Genomic DNA, 19431 nt, shown 5'->3' on the forward strand with positions numbered 1-19431 from the left:
GTATAGGCTTTCTGTACAGATTTGTGCTTGGTTGAAAAGCCAGTCAGGATTACACCTGAAGGACCATACTCCTTCCATACTATCCATGCTGCCAGTTAAAATCTGTCTCCCCAGCCCTGCTGTCTGTGCCCTCGTCTTCAGAGGCAAAGCTGGTGATGACTAGAGATGGCATTTTCTGCGGTGGCACATCACCTTTGGAGCACCCTCCCCCTTGAGGTTTGCCTGGTGATCTGCTTCTGTTTTATGCTATTTGTTGTCCAAATGGCTTGTGTTTTAATATTGTGGTTTTTAGTTGTAAGCTGCCTTGAGCAGGACTCTGAACCAGGCAGCATGACAATACTTTAAATAATCAAATATTAATTAGCATAGTTTTCTACAAGCAACATTTCCCTCATTTTATTGGGGGGAAAACATAGGGGTTTTTTCAGCCCCCTCCCCCAGTTTCACAATTTCAACCAGGCCTTCACATCAGTAACTGGATGTAATCACCAGTCACTCATCTCAAAACATAAACATACTGAACAACTGAAAACTTCAAAATCATTGCCATGAGACAGTAGTTGTTTTGGAGATATTATTGAAATTGTAAGACTATTCCATTTCACTCGTTTCCCATTTCCTTCTGTTTTTAATGTATATGACTTCTTAGTTAATGCCTTCCCAGAGGAAGTCAGAAAAATCTTCTCTGTCCTGGCTTTCCTGGACAAAATTGCTTTGTGTCTGAATAAAAGATGAATAATTTCTAGAAATGTAGGACATTTTCTGTAAATTTCAAACACTTCTAGAAATTTTACATGGGGAATGGATGGAAAATTTGGGATAAATGGAAAAATGCAATACTTAACAACCTAAACTTATTATTATGATTCATTTATATAGGAGGTATATAGAGTTGTACTGCTTTGCATGATATGTAAAAGTGTATATACCTTCGTTCTCTACAAGCAAAACGCAAATAACACCAAAGGCTTGAGAGAAATACAAATGGCTGAACCTTTTGCTACCATAGTTAAAAGATGAAAACAAAATGCAATTTTTTTTATCTACACTGGGGGCCAGGCTCAGAATTATTGATGTAAAATTAACATTTTTGGGGAAAAGTAGGCTACATTTGTTTTATATACATAAATGAAATGTTAAGATAAGATTGTTAGCAGTATTCATGCTGTGCTAGCAAATATTTATACAAGAAAAACAGTTTAGTGTGAGACAAACAAGTTAGTGGGATTCTTGAAAAGTTTTAGAAGTTTTAGAGGTCTTGGAAGAGTAAGTGGACAGCATTGTCTTATTGGGTCTTTTTGGAGCGGTATTGAGTTATCAATCAATACTTGGATAAAGTTTACTTTTCTGCAGTGGTGTAATTTTGCCTATATAAAATGTACAAGGGTCAGCATCTTGAACTCATGTAGGGATAGATTCTTTTTTGATCATGATCACCCAAATAACGACCTAAGCTTCTAAGAAGGAATTTACTGTTATTTGCCTCCTTTGGACCCCATCAGTGAAACCCAAATTTTTACCAGGAGGCTCTGATGATATTCTCAAGCTGTCATTGGTTAGTGATGAGAGAGAACTCTGTGCACACTCAGAAGCACTTTGGTTTATTACATCACAACAAAAATATATTGCTGGTCTTTCCTAAACTGAAATTCTTAAATGGGGGGTGGTGTTTAGAAGATAACCTGTATTCCTATTCTCAAACTGTCAACTGGTCTTTCAGAGAAACACATCCTTAACCCATGTTGATTATGTAATCGTTGTCAGTGAACAAGTTTGTTGTGATGCAAGCCAATATGTTTTGTCCCATATAGCGTCCTCGGTGAACTTGCACCTGGTGATTTGGTTTGGGCCAAACTTGAAGGTTACCCTTGGTGGCCATGCCTCGTGTACAATCATCCAACAGAAGGGACGTTTGTCAGAGGGAGAGGAAGATCTTCTCGCATCCATGTACAGTTTTTTGATGATGAGCCATCAAGAGGCTGGGTTGCTGTTAAATACATAAAACCATATACAGGTAAGAAGTGTGATTCTGAGAACTGAACATGGAACCCAGTTGGGCTTACAGTCTGCTCCTGTGTTTGCTTTGAAGCAAGTATCATAATAGCAATAGGGACCATTGTTTATTTTTAATTATTTATTTACTCAAGGCCACATACAACAAATTAAAGACATAAAACAAAAGCAATCAATAAAATAACTATACAGCATTAAATCATAAGAGCAACCTAAAACCAGTTTAAGTTAGCAGAAAGATAAAATGCCAGCGAAAGCATAAAGAAAATTGACATAGAACAGGGGCAGCTCACTTGAAGCCGTATAATTTGGTTTACACCTTGCTCTATCTCCATAAATATTAATTTTATTTTTAAGGATCTATACTTCAGTTTCATGAGTGTTTGAAAGATCATAACCACTGATTCTGAACTTCATCTTTGATTTTCAAAGAGTTTAGAAAATGAAAGACTTACAAAAGAGCTCATACTGATATAATTTTTTTAGTTGTTCAGGTGCTACTGTCTATGAATTAAAAGCAATTTCTCAAGTTAGTTTGTTCGTTGATTTTACTTAATTTTTTAATGTATTTCATTTGTACCTCACCTTCCCACTGGGGACTGAAAGTGGCTTACATTGTTCTCCTCTCCTCCATTTTATCTTCACAACAACCTTGTGAGGTCGATTAGGCTGAGAGTGTGTGACTGGCCCATGATCACCCAGTGAGCTTCCATGGCATAAATGGGGATTTGAATCTGGGTCTCCCAGATACTAGACCAGCTCTCCTAACTGCTATACTGCACTGGCTATATTTGTGTGTGTTCTAACAGTAATCAGTTAATTTCACTTGATGCAAAAGATGAAGAGATCTGAGGCAAGTGGGAAGTAAGAAGAACCAGAGGGCTGTTGTAAGAGCAATATGCTTGGCAGACTCTGAGTAACACCACCACATTAAAAAGATGCTCCATATTTTCTTTGTCAGGTACATTAAGTGTTACATTCTTTTGGCAAATATTTACATTGGATTGAATATATGCAGTTGATAAAAGGGGCTCTGGTTCACAAAAGCCTTATGCTACAATACAAACAAACTGAAAAAATCTCCACAGAGAAGTTTCCTGAAATTCTCCATATCTTTTTCAAGAGTTTTCACATGTCTCATTTTTCCCCAGAAAGGAAAGTAATAGTTGACTTTCAGTGGTATAAAAAGTATTGTAAATTAATATATGAAGCATTCTTGCTTCTTAGCAGTTCCGAAGAATAGCTCTCGCAAGATTATGAATTCAGAATTTGAAATTGAACCTGTAAGACTTCTGCATGTTAGAGGATGTATAAAAAATTAGAGACCGGCCATGTTATAGTTCAAATTTCGTTTCTGACCATTTTCTCCTTGCTTTATAGGTTCTGGCGGTCGGGAAACACAGAGGGGAGGTATGTTTTACAGTTCAAAGCCTGAAATCAAAAGAGCAATGGAACTGGCAGACACTGCTTTGAGAAAAGATAAAACAGAGCGACTTGATTTGGCTGTATGTGACAAACCTTCAGAAAGTGAGGAGGAAGATGAAGAAGAGATGGAGGTGATTTGTTTTTGTTTTGTTTGCTTTCAGAAGAGATTAGGAAAGAGGCTTTTTAATCATGCTTGGGCAGAATTTCATATAAGTACATATTTGCCTTCCTTCTAACATCTTCAGATGAAAGCACTTAGGAATCCACAAAACTCACACCCACAGACTGTTTATGAGCTGGTCTAGCTCCATCTTAGTAAGCAAAGCTTGGAAACAAACATTTTGCCCTGAGAGCCCCCCCTTTTTAAACTCAGCTCAAGGCTGGGCAGCTGCAAAGGTATGTTTTCTTTGCTGGAAGGCTTGAATATGACATCATCTCAGAAGTTATTTTTTTTCTTTTCAACAATATTTGAAAGACATTAATCCAGTTAACAGAAAGTAGCAGCTTTCCTCCAGCTTCCATATGTGATCACATCTTGAACAGAAAGTTAAACATTATACACATGCACACGTGTGTGTAAGCTACTGGCTTACGTAGCTTTTCTGAGGACGGTAGTAGGTCACTGCTAGATGGCAATATTTCGTAGAGGCTGCTGCTTTATTTGGTCATGTTTCTTTTTCTGTTTTGCATCTATTTTGAGCAGTATATGAAAGCAGAACTGCACATGTTTAGGTTTATTTTTGTGTGAAGGCATTCATCTTTGTGCCACCTTCTCATTTTAAAAACCTCCATTTTATAACCCTCCATCCCCCATCACCCCCCTTCACCGTGAGCGACTCCCGTTGATTAATCTCTTAGATTTATACTTTAACTTATCTTACCCTATACTTATTTATTTTACTTACAACCCCTTCATCATTTTTGTAAAATCTACCTTTGCTGCTTTTGCCCAATATATGTGTTTTTTGCCATTGACTCTTAAATACTTCTGTATCTTTTCCTTTCAAGCTATTTGTAATTTTTCCATTTGTATATAGTAAATCATTTTGTCTCTCCAATCTTTCATATGAAGTTTTTTTCCCTTTCCAGGATTTAGCAATTATCAATCGCGCTGCTGCAAAACTATACTGACAAACTGCTTTATCTTCTTTTTTAATATTTTTCGTGAATAAACCTAACAAACAAGTTTCTGGTTGTTTTTTTTTTTTTTTTTGTTTTTTTGTATTACTCTGTATCAAATTCCCTGTTTCCGTAATTACCCTTTTCCAAAAAATTTTTATTCTTCCACACGTCCACCAGACATGGTAAAAGGTCCCTTTCTTCTCTTTACATCTCCAGCATTCATCTGAAATTGTTTTGTCCATCTTTGCCAATAATACTGGAGTAGTATATCCTCTATAGAACATTTTATACATATTTTCTTTTATACAACTGGCTATTGTAAATTTATATTCTTTCATCCAGAGTCTTCCCATTCTTCTACTTCTATATTATGGGCCAGATCTCTTGCCCATAATATCATTACTGTTTTGACTCTTTCCTCTTCTGAATTATATTCTAGTATTAATTGATACAACTTAGAAATTTGTCCTTTGTTTCCTATAACTAATATCTTTTTTAACGTTGTTTTTTTATCTGCGAATCCTAATATTTGAAACCTCTATTCTTAAGAAAATCAGATCTCTATACATTTTGACAGTTGTGTTGGGCTCTGTGCAGGTTTTCGGTGTTAGCTTGCCGTTAGCCTCTTCAATTAGCAGGTTGCCTTTGCTACCTTTCTCTCTCTTGTTCGCAGGTGAGTGATGAGGGTGAAGATTTTGAAACATCAAGGGGAGGGAGAAGACAGAAAAGGGCAGCTGGACAGCAGCGACATGCTGGGAAAGCCAAAAGGAGGAGAGTGGTCATGGATTCAGAGAGTGACAATGAAGGTTCAGACATGGAGTTTAAGCCAGAGGAAGCCAGCAGTGATGAAGTCAGCAACGGAGGAGGGGACAGCGAGGCCTCTGAATCTGAGCCTGGTCCAAAAAAGGAAGCAGTAAATTCCATTAAAGCCTGTAATAAACAAACTCAGGAAAAGATAAGCAAACCTCCTCAGAAGGAAAGTTTTAAAAATGACCTTCTTGTAGCTCCCAGAAGAGAAATTAGTCTGTCTTCTGAGATCAAGAACAGGCTAACATCTTTTGCAGCTCCTGAATGCTTTGATTTTCAGCCAAGCTTCAATGGAGGAGGAGTGAATTATGACATCCCAGCTGTATGGGAACATGATAAAATTGATTGGCTCCAAGATGATAAAAGAAAAGACGCCCGTAGAAGAAAGAAAAATGATCCAGATTATGATCCAGGTACACTGTTTGTGCCAGAGGACTATCTGAAAAACTGCACTCCAGGAATGCGGAAGTGGTGGGAGATGAAGAGTCAGCATTTTGACTGTGTGATATTCTACAAAGTTGGAAAGTTTTATGAGCTGTACCACATGGATGCTGTTGTTGGGGTTAAAGAGCTGGGACTGGTGTTCATGAAAGGCTGTTGGGCTCATTCAGGCTTCCCAGAAATGGCTTTTGACAAATTCTCCAGTGTTTTGGTCCAGAAAGGTTACAAAGTTGTCCGCGTTGAGCAGATAGAGACGCCTGAAATGATGGAAGCACGTTGTAAATCTCTGGCTCATCCAACGAAATTTGACAGGGTTGTTCGAAGAGAAATATGCAGGATCGTTACCAAAGGGACACAAACCTACAGTGTTCTGGATGGTGACCTTTCAGAGGACCAAAGCAAATACCTTTTGTGCGTAAAAGAAAAAGTGGTTGATTCTGCTGGCCTCCATCGTATTTATGGAGTATGTTTTGTTGATACAACAGTGGGAAAGTTCTATGTTGGTCAGTTCCTGGACGACCGCCATTGCTCAAGGTTTAGAACTCTTTTGGCTCATTATATTCCTGTGCAGATCCTTTTTGAGAGAGGAAACCCCTCTGCAGAAACACAAAAGATATTCAAAGGCTTATTGTCTTCTACTATGCAGGAAGGCTTGGCTCCTGGTTCTCAGTTTTGGACTGCAGCCAAAACATTAAAAACTCTGATTGAGGAAGGCTACTTTGAGGGCCAGGAAAACGCCAGCGGTAGACTTGTTCTACCTCCAGTAATCAGATCCATGGCTGCGGAAAGTGACTCGCTTGGACTTACTCCAGCGGAGAACAGTGAGTTAGCTCTGTGTGCTCTTGGTAGCTGTGTCTTCTACCTTAAGAAATGTATTATTGACCACGAGCTATTATCAATGGCAAACTTTGAAGAATATGTTCCTGTGGATATTCATATTACACAAACAACTGAATCAAGTAATATCTTTGCTAAAACTAGTCAGAGGATGGTGCTGGATGGGGTGACTCTAACAAATCTGGAAATACTGCAGAATGAAACCACTAGTACACTAGAAGGTTCATTGCTGGAGAAGCTTGACATGTGTTGTACCCCATTTGGAAGGAGACTCTTGAAACAGTGGCTCTGTGCACCATTGTGTAATCCTGCCGCTATCAATGACCGCCTGGACGCAGTTGAAGACCTCCTAGCTGAGGCTGCCAAAATGTCTGAAATCCGTGATCTTCTGAAAAAGTTGCCAGACCTTGAAAAATACTTGGGCAAGATTCACAGTATTGGATCATCACTTAAGATCCAGAATCATCCAAACAACAGGGCAATTTTGTATGAAGAGATAAGGTATAGTAAAAAGAAGATTGTAGACTTTTTGTCCACATTAGAAGGGTTTAAAATAATCCTTGAGGTTATCTTAATTTTGGAAGATATCGTTGATGGTTTTACATCCAAAACACTTAAGCAAATAGTAACAGTTAAAACTAAAAACCCAGCAGGCTGTTTCCCAGATTTGAAAGCAGAGATTGAAAGATGGGAGACATCTTTTGACCATACTGTTGCACGCAAGACTGGTGTGATTAATCCAAAAGCTGGGTTTGATTCTGAGTATGACAAAGCACTACAGGATATAAGTAATGTTGAGGAGCGCCTCCGTCAGTATATGGAAAAGCAGCGCAAACAGCTCGGGTGCAAAGCCATGATGTATTGGGGAGCAGGCAAAAACCGCTATCAAATGGAGATTGCAGAAAGCGCATTGCCTAGTAACTTGCCTGATGAATATGTGTTAAAGTCTACCAGAAAAGGCTACAAACGTTACTGGACCAAAGACATAGAAAAGATGTTGGCAGAGATGGTCAATGCTGAAGAACGGAGGGATGCAGCGCAGAAGGATTGTATGAAAAGGGTATTTTATAACTTTGATAAAAACAACAAAGACTGGCGAACAGCGGTGGAATGCATCGCGGTGCTAGGTATGGAGTCTTCACTATGTGCTAATATGGACCGTCGGTGCGTTAACCTTAATTTAATCTTTCATTTCTGTGTTTACATACAGTGTATTGGGGCCAGCCAATGAGTGCAGATGCGACCCCCAAAGCAATTGTATTTGGACTTTGCCGTCTCAATGAAGGAGGTGGCTCAATTTCCATTTTTACTACAGCCCCCCATCCTACATGGCTTGTCCATGCAGGTCCAGTGATCCCCATTTTAGCCTTTTTGGCAGTTTGTTAATCTCTTGCCAGTGGAAAAACAGGTTAGATCCAATGCAAGGTGGTGTTTAAAAGTTTGTCCACAGCTTCAGTTCTTATGAAAGGAAACTTTTTCTCAGAAGTTGTATAACATCTTTCTTGGGGGCGGGGGGAGAGTTGTAGAAGTGGGGAAAAAAATCACTATCAATCCTTGTATGCATGTGCCCTACAACCAAGAAGTCCTTTCTTCTGATTGGTGCTGTTACAGCTTTTGACCACTAACAAAGAGGTTGGGTTGTATGGCAAGCCATCTTCCGCCACACACTATTTCCTTTCTTGGTCAGGCCGCACCTAGAGTACTGTGTGCAGTTCTGGAGTCCTCACTTCAAAAAGGATGTGGACAGAATTGAGCAGGTGCAGAGGAGAGTGACGAGGATGATCAGGGGCCTGGAGACCAAGCCCTACGAGGAAAGGCTGAGGAAGTTGGGAATGTTTAGTCTGGAGAAGAGGAGGTTGAGGGGGGACATGATTGCTCTCTTTAAGTATTTGAAGGGCTGTCACTTAGAGGAGTGCAGGGAGCTGTTCCTGTTGGCAGCAGAGGAGAGGACTCACAATGGGTTTAAATTGTGGGAGGAAAGGTACTGGCTGGATATTAGGGAAAATTTTTTACAGTAAGAGTTGTTTGACAGTGGAATCAGCTACCTAGGGAGGTGGTGAGCTCCCCCTCACTGGCAGTCTTTAAGCAGAGGCTGGACAAGCACTTGTCGGGACGGTCTAGGCTAGTGGTGGTGAACCTACGGCACTCATGCTAGAGGGGGCACTCAGAGCCCTCTCTGTGGGCACGAGTACTGTCGCCCCAGCACAGAGTTCACCTGAGCTCGTTACTAGAAAGCCAGAGGGATGGGGGGGGGCTGCTCCCCTCTCCCTCTCCACGCACATCTGAGGGCATTTCTCATATCACCCGCCCCTCTGCCCAGCAGCCCAATGGGAGCGCTTCCTCCCTCCCCTGTCACATGCAGCTGAGCTGCTCACATGCCGGTCAGTTCACATGCGGCGTGAAGGTGTGGCGCGGATGGCAGCCTGTTGAGTCTGTGGCAAAGGTGATTCCTATGGTGGGGTTGGAGAGGAGATAGGTTGGAGGGGAGCATAGGTCACAGCGTGGCATAGCTGGAGAGGAGCAGAGCGCTCGGGCCATAGCGAGGGCTTTGTGGCGCCTCCCACCTTTCAGTTTGTTTGTATCATTGAAATCTCTGTTATTGTGTTTTTCTTTTAAGACAAAAGATGTTAATGTATGAGTTGTTTTTTTCTAAACTAAAACCTCAGTATTCAGGTTAAATTGCCGTGTTGGCACTTTGTGATAAGTAAGTGGGTTTTGGGTTGCAGTTTGGGCACTCGGTCTCTAAAAGGTTCGCCATCACTGGTCTAGGCTGATCCTGCATTAAGCAGGGGGTTGGACTTAAATGGCCTGAATGGCCCTTCCAACTCTGTGATTCAATGAGAAAAGAGTGATAGATGGTATTATCAGAATTCTGTAATCATGGGATATATTTCCATTTAAACTTTTGCGTAGGGCACTTGCTGTTTTGAATGTTGGAAAGCAGGAATAGCTGTCCTGTGGGAGCAGAACTGTGGAAAGACAATTGACTTCCATTCTGTGTCCATCACAATGGCATTTATGTAACAGTTTTTGCGGATGTGTGCTCTTGTTACAAGCGCATGTACAAGATTCTGACTTCTGAAACTGTATACATTATGAATCATATGGATGAGCCTACTGGAAGCAGGGAGTGATCCTTCTCCAGCTACATCATCAAGCACTTAACTCTGGTTTGGATTACACATTAAGGGGAGTGAGGTGAGCCTGAGGTGGCAGTCCTATGGCTGTAGAATGGACTTGTGCTGCTTCATATTGTGGGTGATTTCCATGTATAAATGTTTTGCTTAAATAACTATGCAAATAGAAAACTAGCAAAGCAGGAAGAAAGGATCTGTATCCTGTCTTAGCTTATGAGGCTGGTTTTCGGTTTGCAGGGAGTTCTTAACATACAACATTCCAAACTTTGATCCTTTAGCTGCAGTATGAGGTAGTGCAAGATCACACCACCACCTTTCTGCTATCTCGTGTCAATGCATGTGTGAACCAGGCCTGAGTGTAGAGTTGGTGATCTGCAGGGGTGGACTAGGAGGTAAAAATTGCCCTAGAAAGGACCCTGCCCCCCAACTGGGGGGAGGAGGAGGCTTGTTGTGGCTTCTGCCCTGCTCATGCATTCTGTTACCACTCCCCTTGCAAGGGCACCAGCTTGCCCTGGCAGTGGCACTTGCCCGCTTTGCACCCATCTTGAGTTGTGCAGAATATGAGTCGCTGGCTTGCGGCAGTAGCGGCTCCCACCTCCATCCCATGGGCGCAAACAGTGGTGGCGGCTCCCACCCACTTTGCACAAAGGTGCTCTAGGGTCGGGGCAGCTTCCAGGCCGTCCGTCAGTCCACCAGGATTTTCCCTGGCCACTCCACTCCTAATGATCTGTGTAGCAGCAATGCAGTCTTAATGAAAAACTGTAGAGGGATAGCGGTGTTAGTCTATCCTAGCAAAAACAACAGGGACTGTGCCTTTTTAAAATAGCTGATGAATTATGGTATAAGCCCACCTCATCAGATGTCTGAGCCTGCTTAGGAAAAGGCAGAAAATAAATATTTCAAGAGGAATTAGTGACTAAGTGGGTAGGTGTGTGTGTACAGAGAAAGGGAGGAGGGCTTGTTGCTTTTTAAAAACATGTTACTGCTATCTTGGTTTGTGTGTTGGCAGAAAAGTAGAATATATGTAGAAAAATACTCACTTCTTGTCCAGTAGCACCTCAGAGACCAACAAGATTTTTGGAGTATAAGCGTTCGCGAGTCAAAGCTCCCTTCATCAGATATCTGAGGAAGGAAGCTTTGACTGTCAAAAGCTTATACCCTGAAAATCTTGTTGGTCTGTGAGGTGCTACTGGACTCGAATCTAGCTCTTCTACCGTAGACCAATATGACTACCCTCTGAAACAAATATTCTAAATCTCTCTTGCAGTGTTTGAACTTTTGAAACAAAAATAATGTTTTTTAAAAGATACTACTTTCTCTCACTGGGTTCTAGATACCTACCCATTTAGATGACACATTTTGCAGTTTGTACTATGGCTCACAAAAGCTTATGCCATGATAAATTTATTAAAAGTCATGATCCCTGTCCCTTCTCACAGAACAGTATTAGCATACAAAATTTATACATGGGCACTTAAATCATAGAGTTGGAAGGGACCACCAGGGTCATCTAGTCCAGCCCCCTTCAATGCAGGAAATTCAGCTATCCCCCCCACCAGTGATCCCTGCTCCATGCCCAGAAGATGGCAAAAAAAAGGCAGCCCTTCAAATACTTGAAGATGGTTATCCTACCACCTTCAACCTTTCATCATAGGATTTGGTCTCAAATAGTTGATCTGAGCTTATTTTTGATCCATACTCGTACAGATACTCAATAACTGCAGTTGGATGCAATTAGGGTTGCTAGCTCTGGGTTGGGAAATACCTGGAGATTTTTAGGGTGGAGCCTGAGGAGGACGGGGTTTGGGGAGGGGAGGGACTTAAATGCCATAGAGTCCAATTGCCAAAGCGGCCATTTTCTCCAGGGGAACTAATCCCTATCAGCTGGTGATCAGTTGTAATAGCAGGAGATCTTCAGCTAGTACCTGTCGGTTGGCAATCCTGGATGCAATTCAGTACAACAACGTATAGCTTTTGAATTGTTGTTCTTGCTTGTAAGACAGAATTATGCTGAAAACTCTGTAAAAATTGCTTTTAAGTAACTGGTATTTTAGCTACCTGGTGTTCACAATAAGGAGGCTGAAAAGCTGATTGGGATTTTCTTTTGTTTTTGTAGATGTCCTACTGTGCCTGGCACAGTACAGTCAAGGATGTGATGGACCACTATGCCGACCGGTATTTCTGCTGCCAGAAAAGAACACGCCACCCTTTCTGGAGCTCAGAGCTTCACGTCACCCATGCATTACGCAAACTTTCTTTGGGGATGACTTCATTCCTAATGATATACTAATTGGTGTGGAGGGTGAAGATTCCTGGACTGATGCTCGCTGCGTTCTGGTGACTGGCCCAAATATGGGAGGCAAGTCAACACTCATGAGACAGGTGATTAACAGAAGTGTGTTTTGCCATATAGTTAACTATTTTAATCCAAATCCTTCACACTGCAGATAAGATTCACTAACATATTTGGAATTAAAAAAGAGATTTCCTTATTAGCTGTAACATCATGCAAGAAAAAAAATCATCTACACTTTTTGCAAAGCAAAACAGTATTCCCAGAGAGTACACCGTTTGACTTGCTCCTTCCAATTTGTGTTACTGGAATAAGGATGGACAGTATACTTTACTCAGAATCCTATGATTCTCCATATCAGCCCCCTTTCCCCCATCCAGATAGTAGCAGAGAACCCATGAACCCTATGTATATGGTGTGCCATTGCCTGGCAAAATATAAAAATCTAATACAGTGTGCCCCATGCCAAAAACGTCCTCTGAAAAAAATGGCTCACTGTTAAAATCCAGATCGTCTATACAAATGAGCCATTTGTTACAAGAGCAGCACTCTTGGTTACAGCTCTTGATTTTTTTCATTGCATTTTAACACTTCATGGTTTATACAGAATATTGGCTTGCTTGCAATCAAATGTCAGCAGATTATGCATGGGTTTCCCCCCACACTGATCTTATTTGCAATCCCTTTTTGACTCCTACCCCTGGGAAGATGATTCCTGGGACCCAAATGGACAAAAGGCATACAGGGGGAGGGGGGCTGTAATGAGGAGCCAAAAGGGTATAAAACTGTTCTCTTCTACTGCTGGCTGGCTAGTTCAAACAGATTGTGAGGGCCGTTGGAGTCACGTGACTTCTAGCAGCTTTTCTAAATGAAGTGGTGAAACAACTTACCGTATATACCCATGTATAAGCCGACCTGCGTATAAGCCGAGGTGCCTAATTTCTCCCCAAAAATGGGGAAAAATTAGGCACCCGCGTATAAGCCGAGGGTCGGCTTATAACCCCTCCCCCCCCGCAGGCTTACCTGACAGGGTTCTCCAGCGGCGAGGGTCCGGCAGTGGCGCGGCCCGGGAGGGCCTGGGCAGCCTTCCTGCGGCTGCAGGAGGCTGCCCCAGGCCGCTCCCGGCGGGAGGAAGCGGCGGCGAGGCCCAGGGGGACCCGGAGCAGCCTTCCTGCGGCTGCAGGATGGCTGCCCAAGGCCCCTCCCGCCCGGGAAAAATGGCGGCGGGGGCGGGAAGGGCCGGGGCAGCCTTCCTGCGGCTGCAGGAGGCTGCCCAAGGCCCCTCCCGCCTGAAAAAAATGGCAGCGGGGGCGGGGGAGCCTTGGGCAGCCTTCCTGCGGCTGCAGGAGGCTGCCCAAGGCCCCTTCCGCCCAGGAAAAATGGCGGCAGGGGCGGGAAGGGCCGGGGCAGCCTTCCTGCGGCTGCAGGAGGCTGCCCAAGGCCCCTCCCGCCCGAAAAAATGGCGGCGGGGGGGCCTTGGGCAGGCATCCTGCGGTTGCAGGAGGCTGCCCAAGGCCCCTCCCGCCCGGGAAAAATGGCGGCGGGGGCCGGGGGGCCAGGGCAGCCTTCCTGCGGCTGCAGGAGGCTGCCCCAGGCCGCTCCCGGCGGCAGGAAGCGGCACGGGGCCGGCAGCGGCGGCGGTAAGTTTCCCCCCTCCCTCCTCCCTCCCCCCTCCCTCCCCCCGTATTGACCCGCGTATAAGCCGAGGCCGGCTTTTTCAGCCCATTTTTGGGGCTGAAAAACTCGGCTTATACACGAGTATATACGGTAAATGCTTTTCTGGATTTCTTCCCTAAAACTCTAAGAAACCGTCCCTTAAAAAAAGGCTTTCTGATAATTTTGCATTTCCACAGCAATATCTGTAGAAGTTTGTACTGAGTATTTTTCTGTATTAATATCCATCAGTGTTTCATTATGATTGACTAAATCAGTGTTACATGTAAGACTATGATGGAGTGTCCCACTCTCAACGTCAAGCACTTCTTTGTAGAGTTGTTTTTCCTCTGGTTTTTATCACAGCGGTAAGGAATGAGCAACCAAGGACAATTTGTAGCTCTGAGGATATTTACTTGTACTGGTTGGCCCAAATACAAACCACTTTAGTTCACTGGAACTATACTTGGTGGAGAAGTGATGGAAGATATGCTCCTGTCCTTATTTTGGATTTATGATATTGGCTTTGTTGCTTTGTAGGCTGGCCTCCTGGTAATAATGGCCCAGTTGGGATTCTTCGTACCCGCTGAATCTTGTAGGCTTACTCCTGTTGATCGCGTGTTCACAAGACTCGGTGCTTCAGACAGAATTTTGTCTGGTGAGTTTTTAAATCCTAGAGCAGAGCAAGTAGCAGGAGCAGCCTCACCTTCAAAATTTACACATGTTGATCATGGTTATTAGATTTTGTTCTGCTCCTCCCCTCAATTGAATCAGAGTTTAAATATAATCCTTTACTTCCAACAACGCTTATCCATCCCAGAGGATGAGGCTTTAAGGTGCTCGTATTTTTAAGGTACCAGCATTGTAGGGCTGGTCGTTTGGTCAGTGTCATGCATAGCTAGGTACATCAAATACCAATTTATAACAGCAAAATATAGTGTTATTATTTTAAATGGTTGAGCACTGTCTTAATTTTTAATATAGTCAGGCTTTAATGTCATTAAAGAAATTGAAACATTTTTCAACGTGAGTAATTGCAGGTTTCAAGGGCCAGCGTGATAACTAGGGCATTGCGCTTTGATATGGTAAACATTTGAAGTCCCTACACTGTTGTCGAGCTCGCAGTGTGGCATTAGGAGTATCGCTGTCTTTTAGCCTAAATTACCTTATGTGGTTCATAGACTGTTCTGAGCTCCTGGAGAACTAGGTGGGATGCAAATTCAGTAAACAAAGGCTATTAATCTTCACATTTGCAACAAGCACTGTAAATTAGTGGCATGGGGAGTCTCTGGGCATTTTGTGCTTATTGTAAAAGACTAGACCTGTTCACGTTACAAAGAAACATGATCAACTTGCACACACACGCATATACTTTACAAATGAAACCGGGGACCAGTACCTGGGATAAATTTGAGGTGTCAGTCACATGTTCAGCTGTACCTGTGTTGAATGTAACATAACTACTCATTGCATATATAAAGAAAAATCATGTGTACACTGTACATGATTGTACTGTATTCACTGTAACTTGTGAACAGAGCTACTGTCCTGCTACAGAACAGATGTTCCTGGAGTTTCAGCAAAGTGTCTGTTTGCTATGAACCTACTTTTAAGACACAACTAGTTTTGCTTTCTGAAACTAGATTTCCATTTAACTTGGCTTAATTGAGAAAACAATCCACACCAGTTTGGAGGATCATGGATGAGTTACGAGCAGCTTCCTACTATTTCCTGTTTAATACTTACTCTCACGATCACATGTGTAGGCCTCTATGAAGCAGATGTTAATATTTCACAAGGTGATGATGATATGGATAAAGCTAAGTGTCAGATTTTCTACAAAATCCCAAGTGTCTTTGGAATTATGACAATTAAAAATAAAACACTGTTTTGTTTTTCCTTCCAGGGGAGAGTACCTTTTTTGTTGAGCTGAGTGAGACTTCCAGTGTTCTACAGCATGCAACAGAGCATTCCTTGGTTCTGATGGATGAACTAGGTATCTGCTGGTTATGTGAGAGATACAAAATCACTGTAGCTTTAATGACTAGTGCTAATATACTGCTTTTGTCAGAATGTTAGTTGTTAATGCTGATCAAAGCTCTGATGTAAATATGACACATCTGTGTAGTGTTGCATGCACCCAGCTTTCTCAAATCAGGCCTTCAGCTATTACGTTCGCCTGTTAGCATACAAGCATGCCACCTCTTGGGGTGTAAATTCTTGGCATGTTTCCCAGTGCGTGTATAGCACCCTAATTTAAACAAGGTACTGAAAATGTTCACAGAGCAAGTTCACATTTTAATTGAATGTTAAATTTCTAAATATGGGGAAGTGGCTGGATGCACGGCTTTATTGACTTCAGTCCCATGACACTTAGCTAATAAACAGGTAGACTCCTGATTATCCGTTTGAGAGCTTATACATTTGGCATAGTTACATGTGTTCCTAGTTGTTATCCCTTTCCCAGCTACATAGTACTTTGCTGTAGTAATATATGTCAGCTTAGCTTAATTGGGTAACAGGGCTAAGGAAACTTCTATCTTCTTTATGCAAGGCATGTTTCTCCCTCCTTTTGTCATTCTTCTGAACACAATGTCCTTAACACTTTCAAGCTGTTATAAGAAGGTTCTTCCAATCCTGGGTCCTTTGGTTGGCCACTTTCTGGGATGTATGTGGGTGTTACATCATTCCTGAGTCATCTCCCTCAAGAAAAATTTCTCTTGCTTTGGACTCTAATACACATTTTTGTCAATAAGTCTTTATTCGTAAACTGAGCTTCCCTGTAGCTTATTTTTCTTGGTCGACTAAGGGCTTCTAGCTATGTACATTGTTAATCAAGATAGGAATGGGGTTAGAATATAATTTCTTCTTCCCCACTGATATTTTTTTCAATTCTGTGAAGGAAGAAAGGTCAAAACATGTAGGAGAAGGAGGTGACAGGCTGTAGTACTTCAGTTTTCAGGAGAAGGATTCCATTTTTTAAGGGCCCCTACATTAATAATTCTGCATAGAAAACTAGTATAGCAATGCAAATCTTTCACCATAATGTGCTGATTCTGTTTTTACATGGAGGAACCCCATTCCCTCCCTGGTGCAGTTAGCAGTAGTAAGTCCATTCTGCATGTATAGACCAGGCCTACTGAACCATGGTGTATCTGGTGCATAAATATCAGTCCACATAGCCTTTCATCTATTAAAAGTGTTGTGATATAGTCCTACTAAACCTCAACTTCCCCAAGGTGTGGGGAAGAAGAAATTGTTTTCACTCAGTGGTCTTTGCAATCGTAGTTTTAAGTAAAGGGCTAGGAGGGAGATTTTGTCAAATGACAAGAAGGGTTGAATTGTCTGCTTCTTCCTGGAGTTTACCCAGTTCCTTCCCAACTTTTTTTCAGGCAGAGGTACAGCTACTTTTGATGGAACAGCTATCGCAAGTGCAGTTGTCAAAGAGATTTCAGAGAATATCAAATGCCGTACAATGTTTTCAACTCACTACCATTTGTTAGTAGAGGATTACTTCCACAGTCCTTCTGTGCAGCTGGGTCACATGGTATGTATTTTTTTCTTGCTCTGCGAAGAGATGTTGCCCAATGTTAATTGCTTTTGAATTCTGTCTGACCTGCAAAGTGTCTGCCAAGTACAGCTTCCCAGCCTTAAAAAGAACCCACTTGAAAATTGTTCCATTCCTTTAAAGATTTGTCAGAGCAGCTTCTTTGTAAAAACTGAGAAGTTATTCAGTCTTTGACATAGACACTTGCACACAAGTGAAGTGATAAAGCATTGAACTCTAATTTGGGTATTTTGTTCTTTTCAGGCATGTATGGTGGAAAATGAAACTGATGATCCAAGCCAGGAAACGATCACATTCCTCTACAAATTCATTAAGGGGGCCTGTCCTAAAAGCTATGGCTTTAATGCTGCGAGGCTTGCTGACATTCCTGAAGAAATTATTCAGAAGGGTCACAAAAAGGCAAGGGACTTTGAGAAATCGACTCTCTCACTGAGGCTGTTTAGGTAAGTATGATACTCTTTTCAGTTTACATTAAGTTCCCTTGGCACATTTCTCCTTCCTTTGCAGAGCATCTTTAATTCTATAGGGTCAAGAAGTAGTGGACAGTGTAGTGGAACAGACTGTTTAGTGGCTTGGTACTACGTTTCATACTGCTAATAATAATGCAAATTTTAATGGCAAAGTAGATTTGCTGTTAATGTCATTCCACTTCCTTGTTGCTCACCAAATTATGCATGGGTGTCTTTCCAGGAAACTTTGCCTGATGGCTGAAGGAGCTCCAGTTGCTGTAGATGATCTGCATAAGCTGGTGACGATGCTTTGTGAGTGAGAGACCCTTTACGGTTTATGTAGTACACTTTATAGGCAGTATGCAGACAACATAATGATCTAATAAACTTTATTTTTTAAAAATGACCATTTTCCATTGTCTTTCCTAGGAAATTAAACCCTTTTTAATTCTTAACTACCCTCTACATAATGGTTATTGATACTCCACAATATATTAAGTCTAGATGTTATGGTACATGCATACACTTTCAGGCTGTTGATTACCCACTGTCACCAATACACATAAATGGAAAAAAAGCTATGAAACTGTATAGGGCCGTCTATATATGTCTCATCATCATTAGAGCAGGAAATTGTAATTTTCAGCAGTTCGTAAGAGTAATGTCCAGACTGTTCAATAAAACTGTGAACAGAAATACAGGATTGTTTTGAGGAGACTTTCTTACAGTGTACTTTAAAACATGTAAAACCTCCATTAGCAAAACTCAGGGGAACTCTGTTTTATAGTGCATTATCTCTAAGAAGTCTCGTTAAAACACTTGTTTAAGGTGATCTGAGTAAAGATTATAAGGGAAGGGGATGGAAAAGGGGATATTATAACTGCAAAGGATACCAGAAAAATTGCTGGATATAATTTAAGATTAGTGTTCTCTTTCATAGAAAGAACGTACATACTGGGACATGAGTACAATTACAGCAAGTCTAGGTGTGCTAACAAAACAGGACACATTCAAGTACAATAAGATTTGCTTGAAATTAAAAACTACATGAGATTAAAGCGTTAAAATCATCTCAATCTGAATAAATGTTAAAAAAATCAAAATAAATGCAGAAGTGCTAGCTCACATTTTTACCATATTACAAAAAGCAATTGGTACCCATGTCCATAAAGGCAGCAACAAAGAATGCTGCTCGTCTACAGAATAGTACTACTGCAAATGGGACTGCGTTTCAATGCTACTTGTAGAAACACCAGCCTTGTGGAAGTTGGTATCTGTACACAGATGCAGCTTTTTCTTCACATCTGTCCCTTCAAAAGTCTGTTTAGCCAGTAATGCTGAAACGCCCAGTTCTGTTATCCTGAGTCAACATATTGCCACTTTCTTTTTGGTAGGTTGAGCTCCATAGTGTCACCACTTTACACATCCATTCTAAGTCTTTCTGCAGAAATGGGCAAGTATAAACTTCCTCAAAAAATTTAAACAGTTACGATAGGATGGCAGGACCTTCTTTTTTCAAATTAATTCAGTTGTGCTGCAGTGTATTAGATTCTATAGGAGGAGCAGAGTCATATAGTGTATCTGTATCGTGTGTTGGTTCTCCGGCTAGCGTACAGGGATTGGACAGTGTTCCAGCACCACAGTCGCAGAAAAACCTGGAAGAGAGAAATCTTTGAGGAAACGTTT

At 41.8% G+C, this 19431-nt stretch overlaps 2 protein-coding genes across 5 annotated transcripts in view; one reads left to right on the forward strand and one right to left on the reverse strand.

The window, feature by feature from the left end:
- The first annotated feature begins 1801 nt into the window (after positions 1–1801).
- On the forward strand, positions 1802–18151 carry MSH6 (mutS homolog 6). 2 transcript variants are annotated; one of them, XM_056853701.1, is made up of 9 exons: positions 1802–2014; positions 3394–3569; positions 5234–7772; positions 11899–12164; positions 14269–14386; positions 15635–15724; positions 17121–17275; positions 17540–17739; positions 17987–18151. In XM_056853701.1, exons 2-9 carry the CDS (start codon positions 3426–3428, stop codon positions 18063–18065), a joined length of 3591 nt encoding a protein of 1196 aa, XP_056709679.1. In that variant the 5' UTR covers positions 1802–2014; positions 3394–3425; the 3' UTR covers positions 18066–18151. The 2 variants fall into 2 exon arrangements, with proteins under 2 accessions (XP_056709679.1, XP_056709678.1); XM_056853700.1 differs by having other exon boundaries at positions 3394–3568; positions 5230–7772.
- FBXO11 (F-box protein 11) overlaps positions 18118–19431 on the reverse strand; it is a 122235-nt gene continuing 120921 nt past the window's right edge. For 2 of the 3 annotated variants that reach the window (XM_056853703.1, XM_056853702.1), the window contains exon 23: positions 18118–19400. In XM_056853703.1, coding sequence (XP_056709681.1) covers positions 19271–19400 — 130 coding nt within the window. In that variant the 3' untranslated portion in view covers positions 18118–19270. The remainder of the gene's footprint in view (positions 19401–19431) is intronic. The other variant, XR_008933413.1, reaches the window with a different exon arrangement.

This window comes from Euleptes europaea, chromosome 7 (genome assembly GCF_029931775.1).
Source record: "Euleptes europaea isolate rEulEur1 chromosome 7, rEulEur1.hap1, whole genome shotgun sequence".
In the NCBI taxonomy this organism is placed as follows: domain Eukaryota; kingdom Metazoa; phylum Chordata; class Lepidosauria; order Squamata; family Sphaerodactylidae; genus Euleptes; species Euleptes europaea.

What these genes read in the sequence shown, in the direction of transcription:
- MSH6 (XM_056853700.1), top strand. Translation starts at nt 3,426, where the DNA reads ATGTTTTACAGTTCAAAGCCTGAAATCAAAAGAGCAATGGAACTGGCA. An exon ending in GAAGATGAAGAAGAGATGGA is followed by an intron (nt 3,569 to 5,229) that starts GGTGATTTGTTT and finishes TCTCTCTTGTTC; the next exon opens with GCAGGTGAGTGATGAGGGTG. An exon ending in GGTTCTGATGGATGAACTAG is followed by an intron (nt 15,725 to 17,120) that starts GTATCTGCTGGT and finishes ACTTTTTTTCAG; the next exon opens with GCAGAGGTACAGCTACTTTT.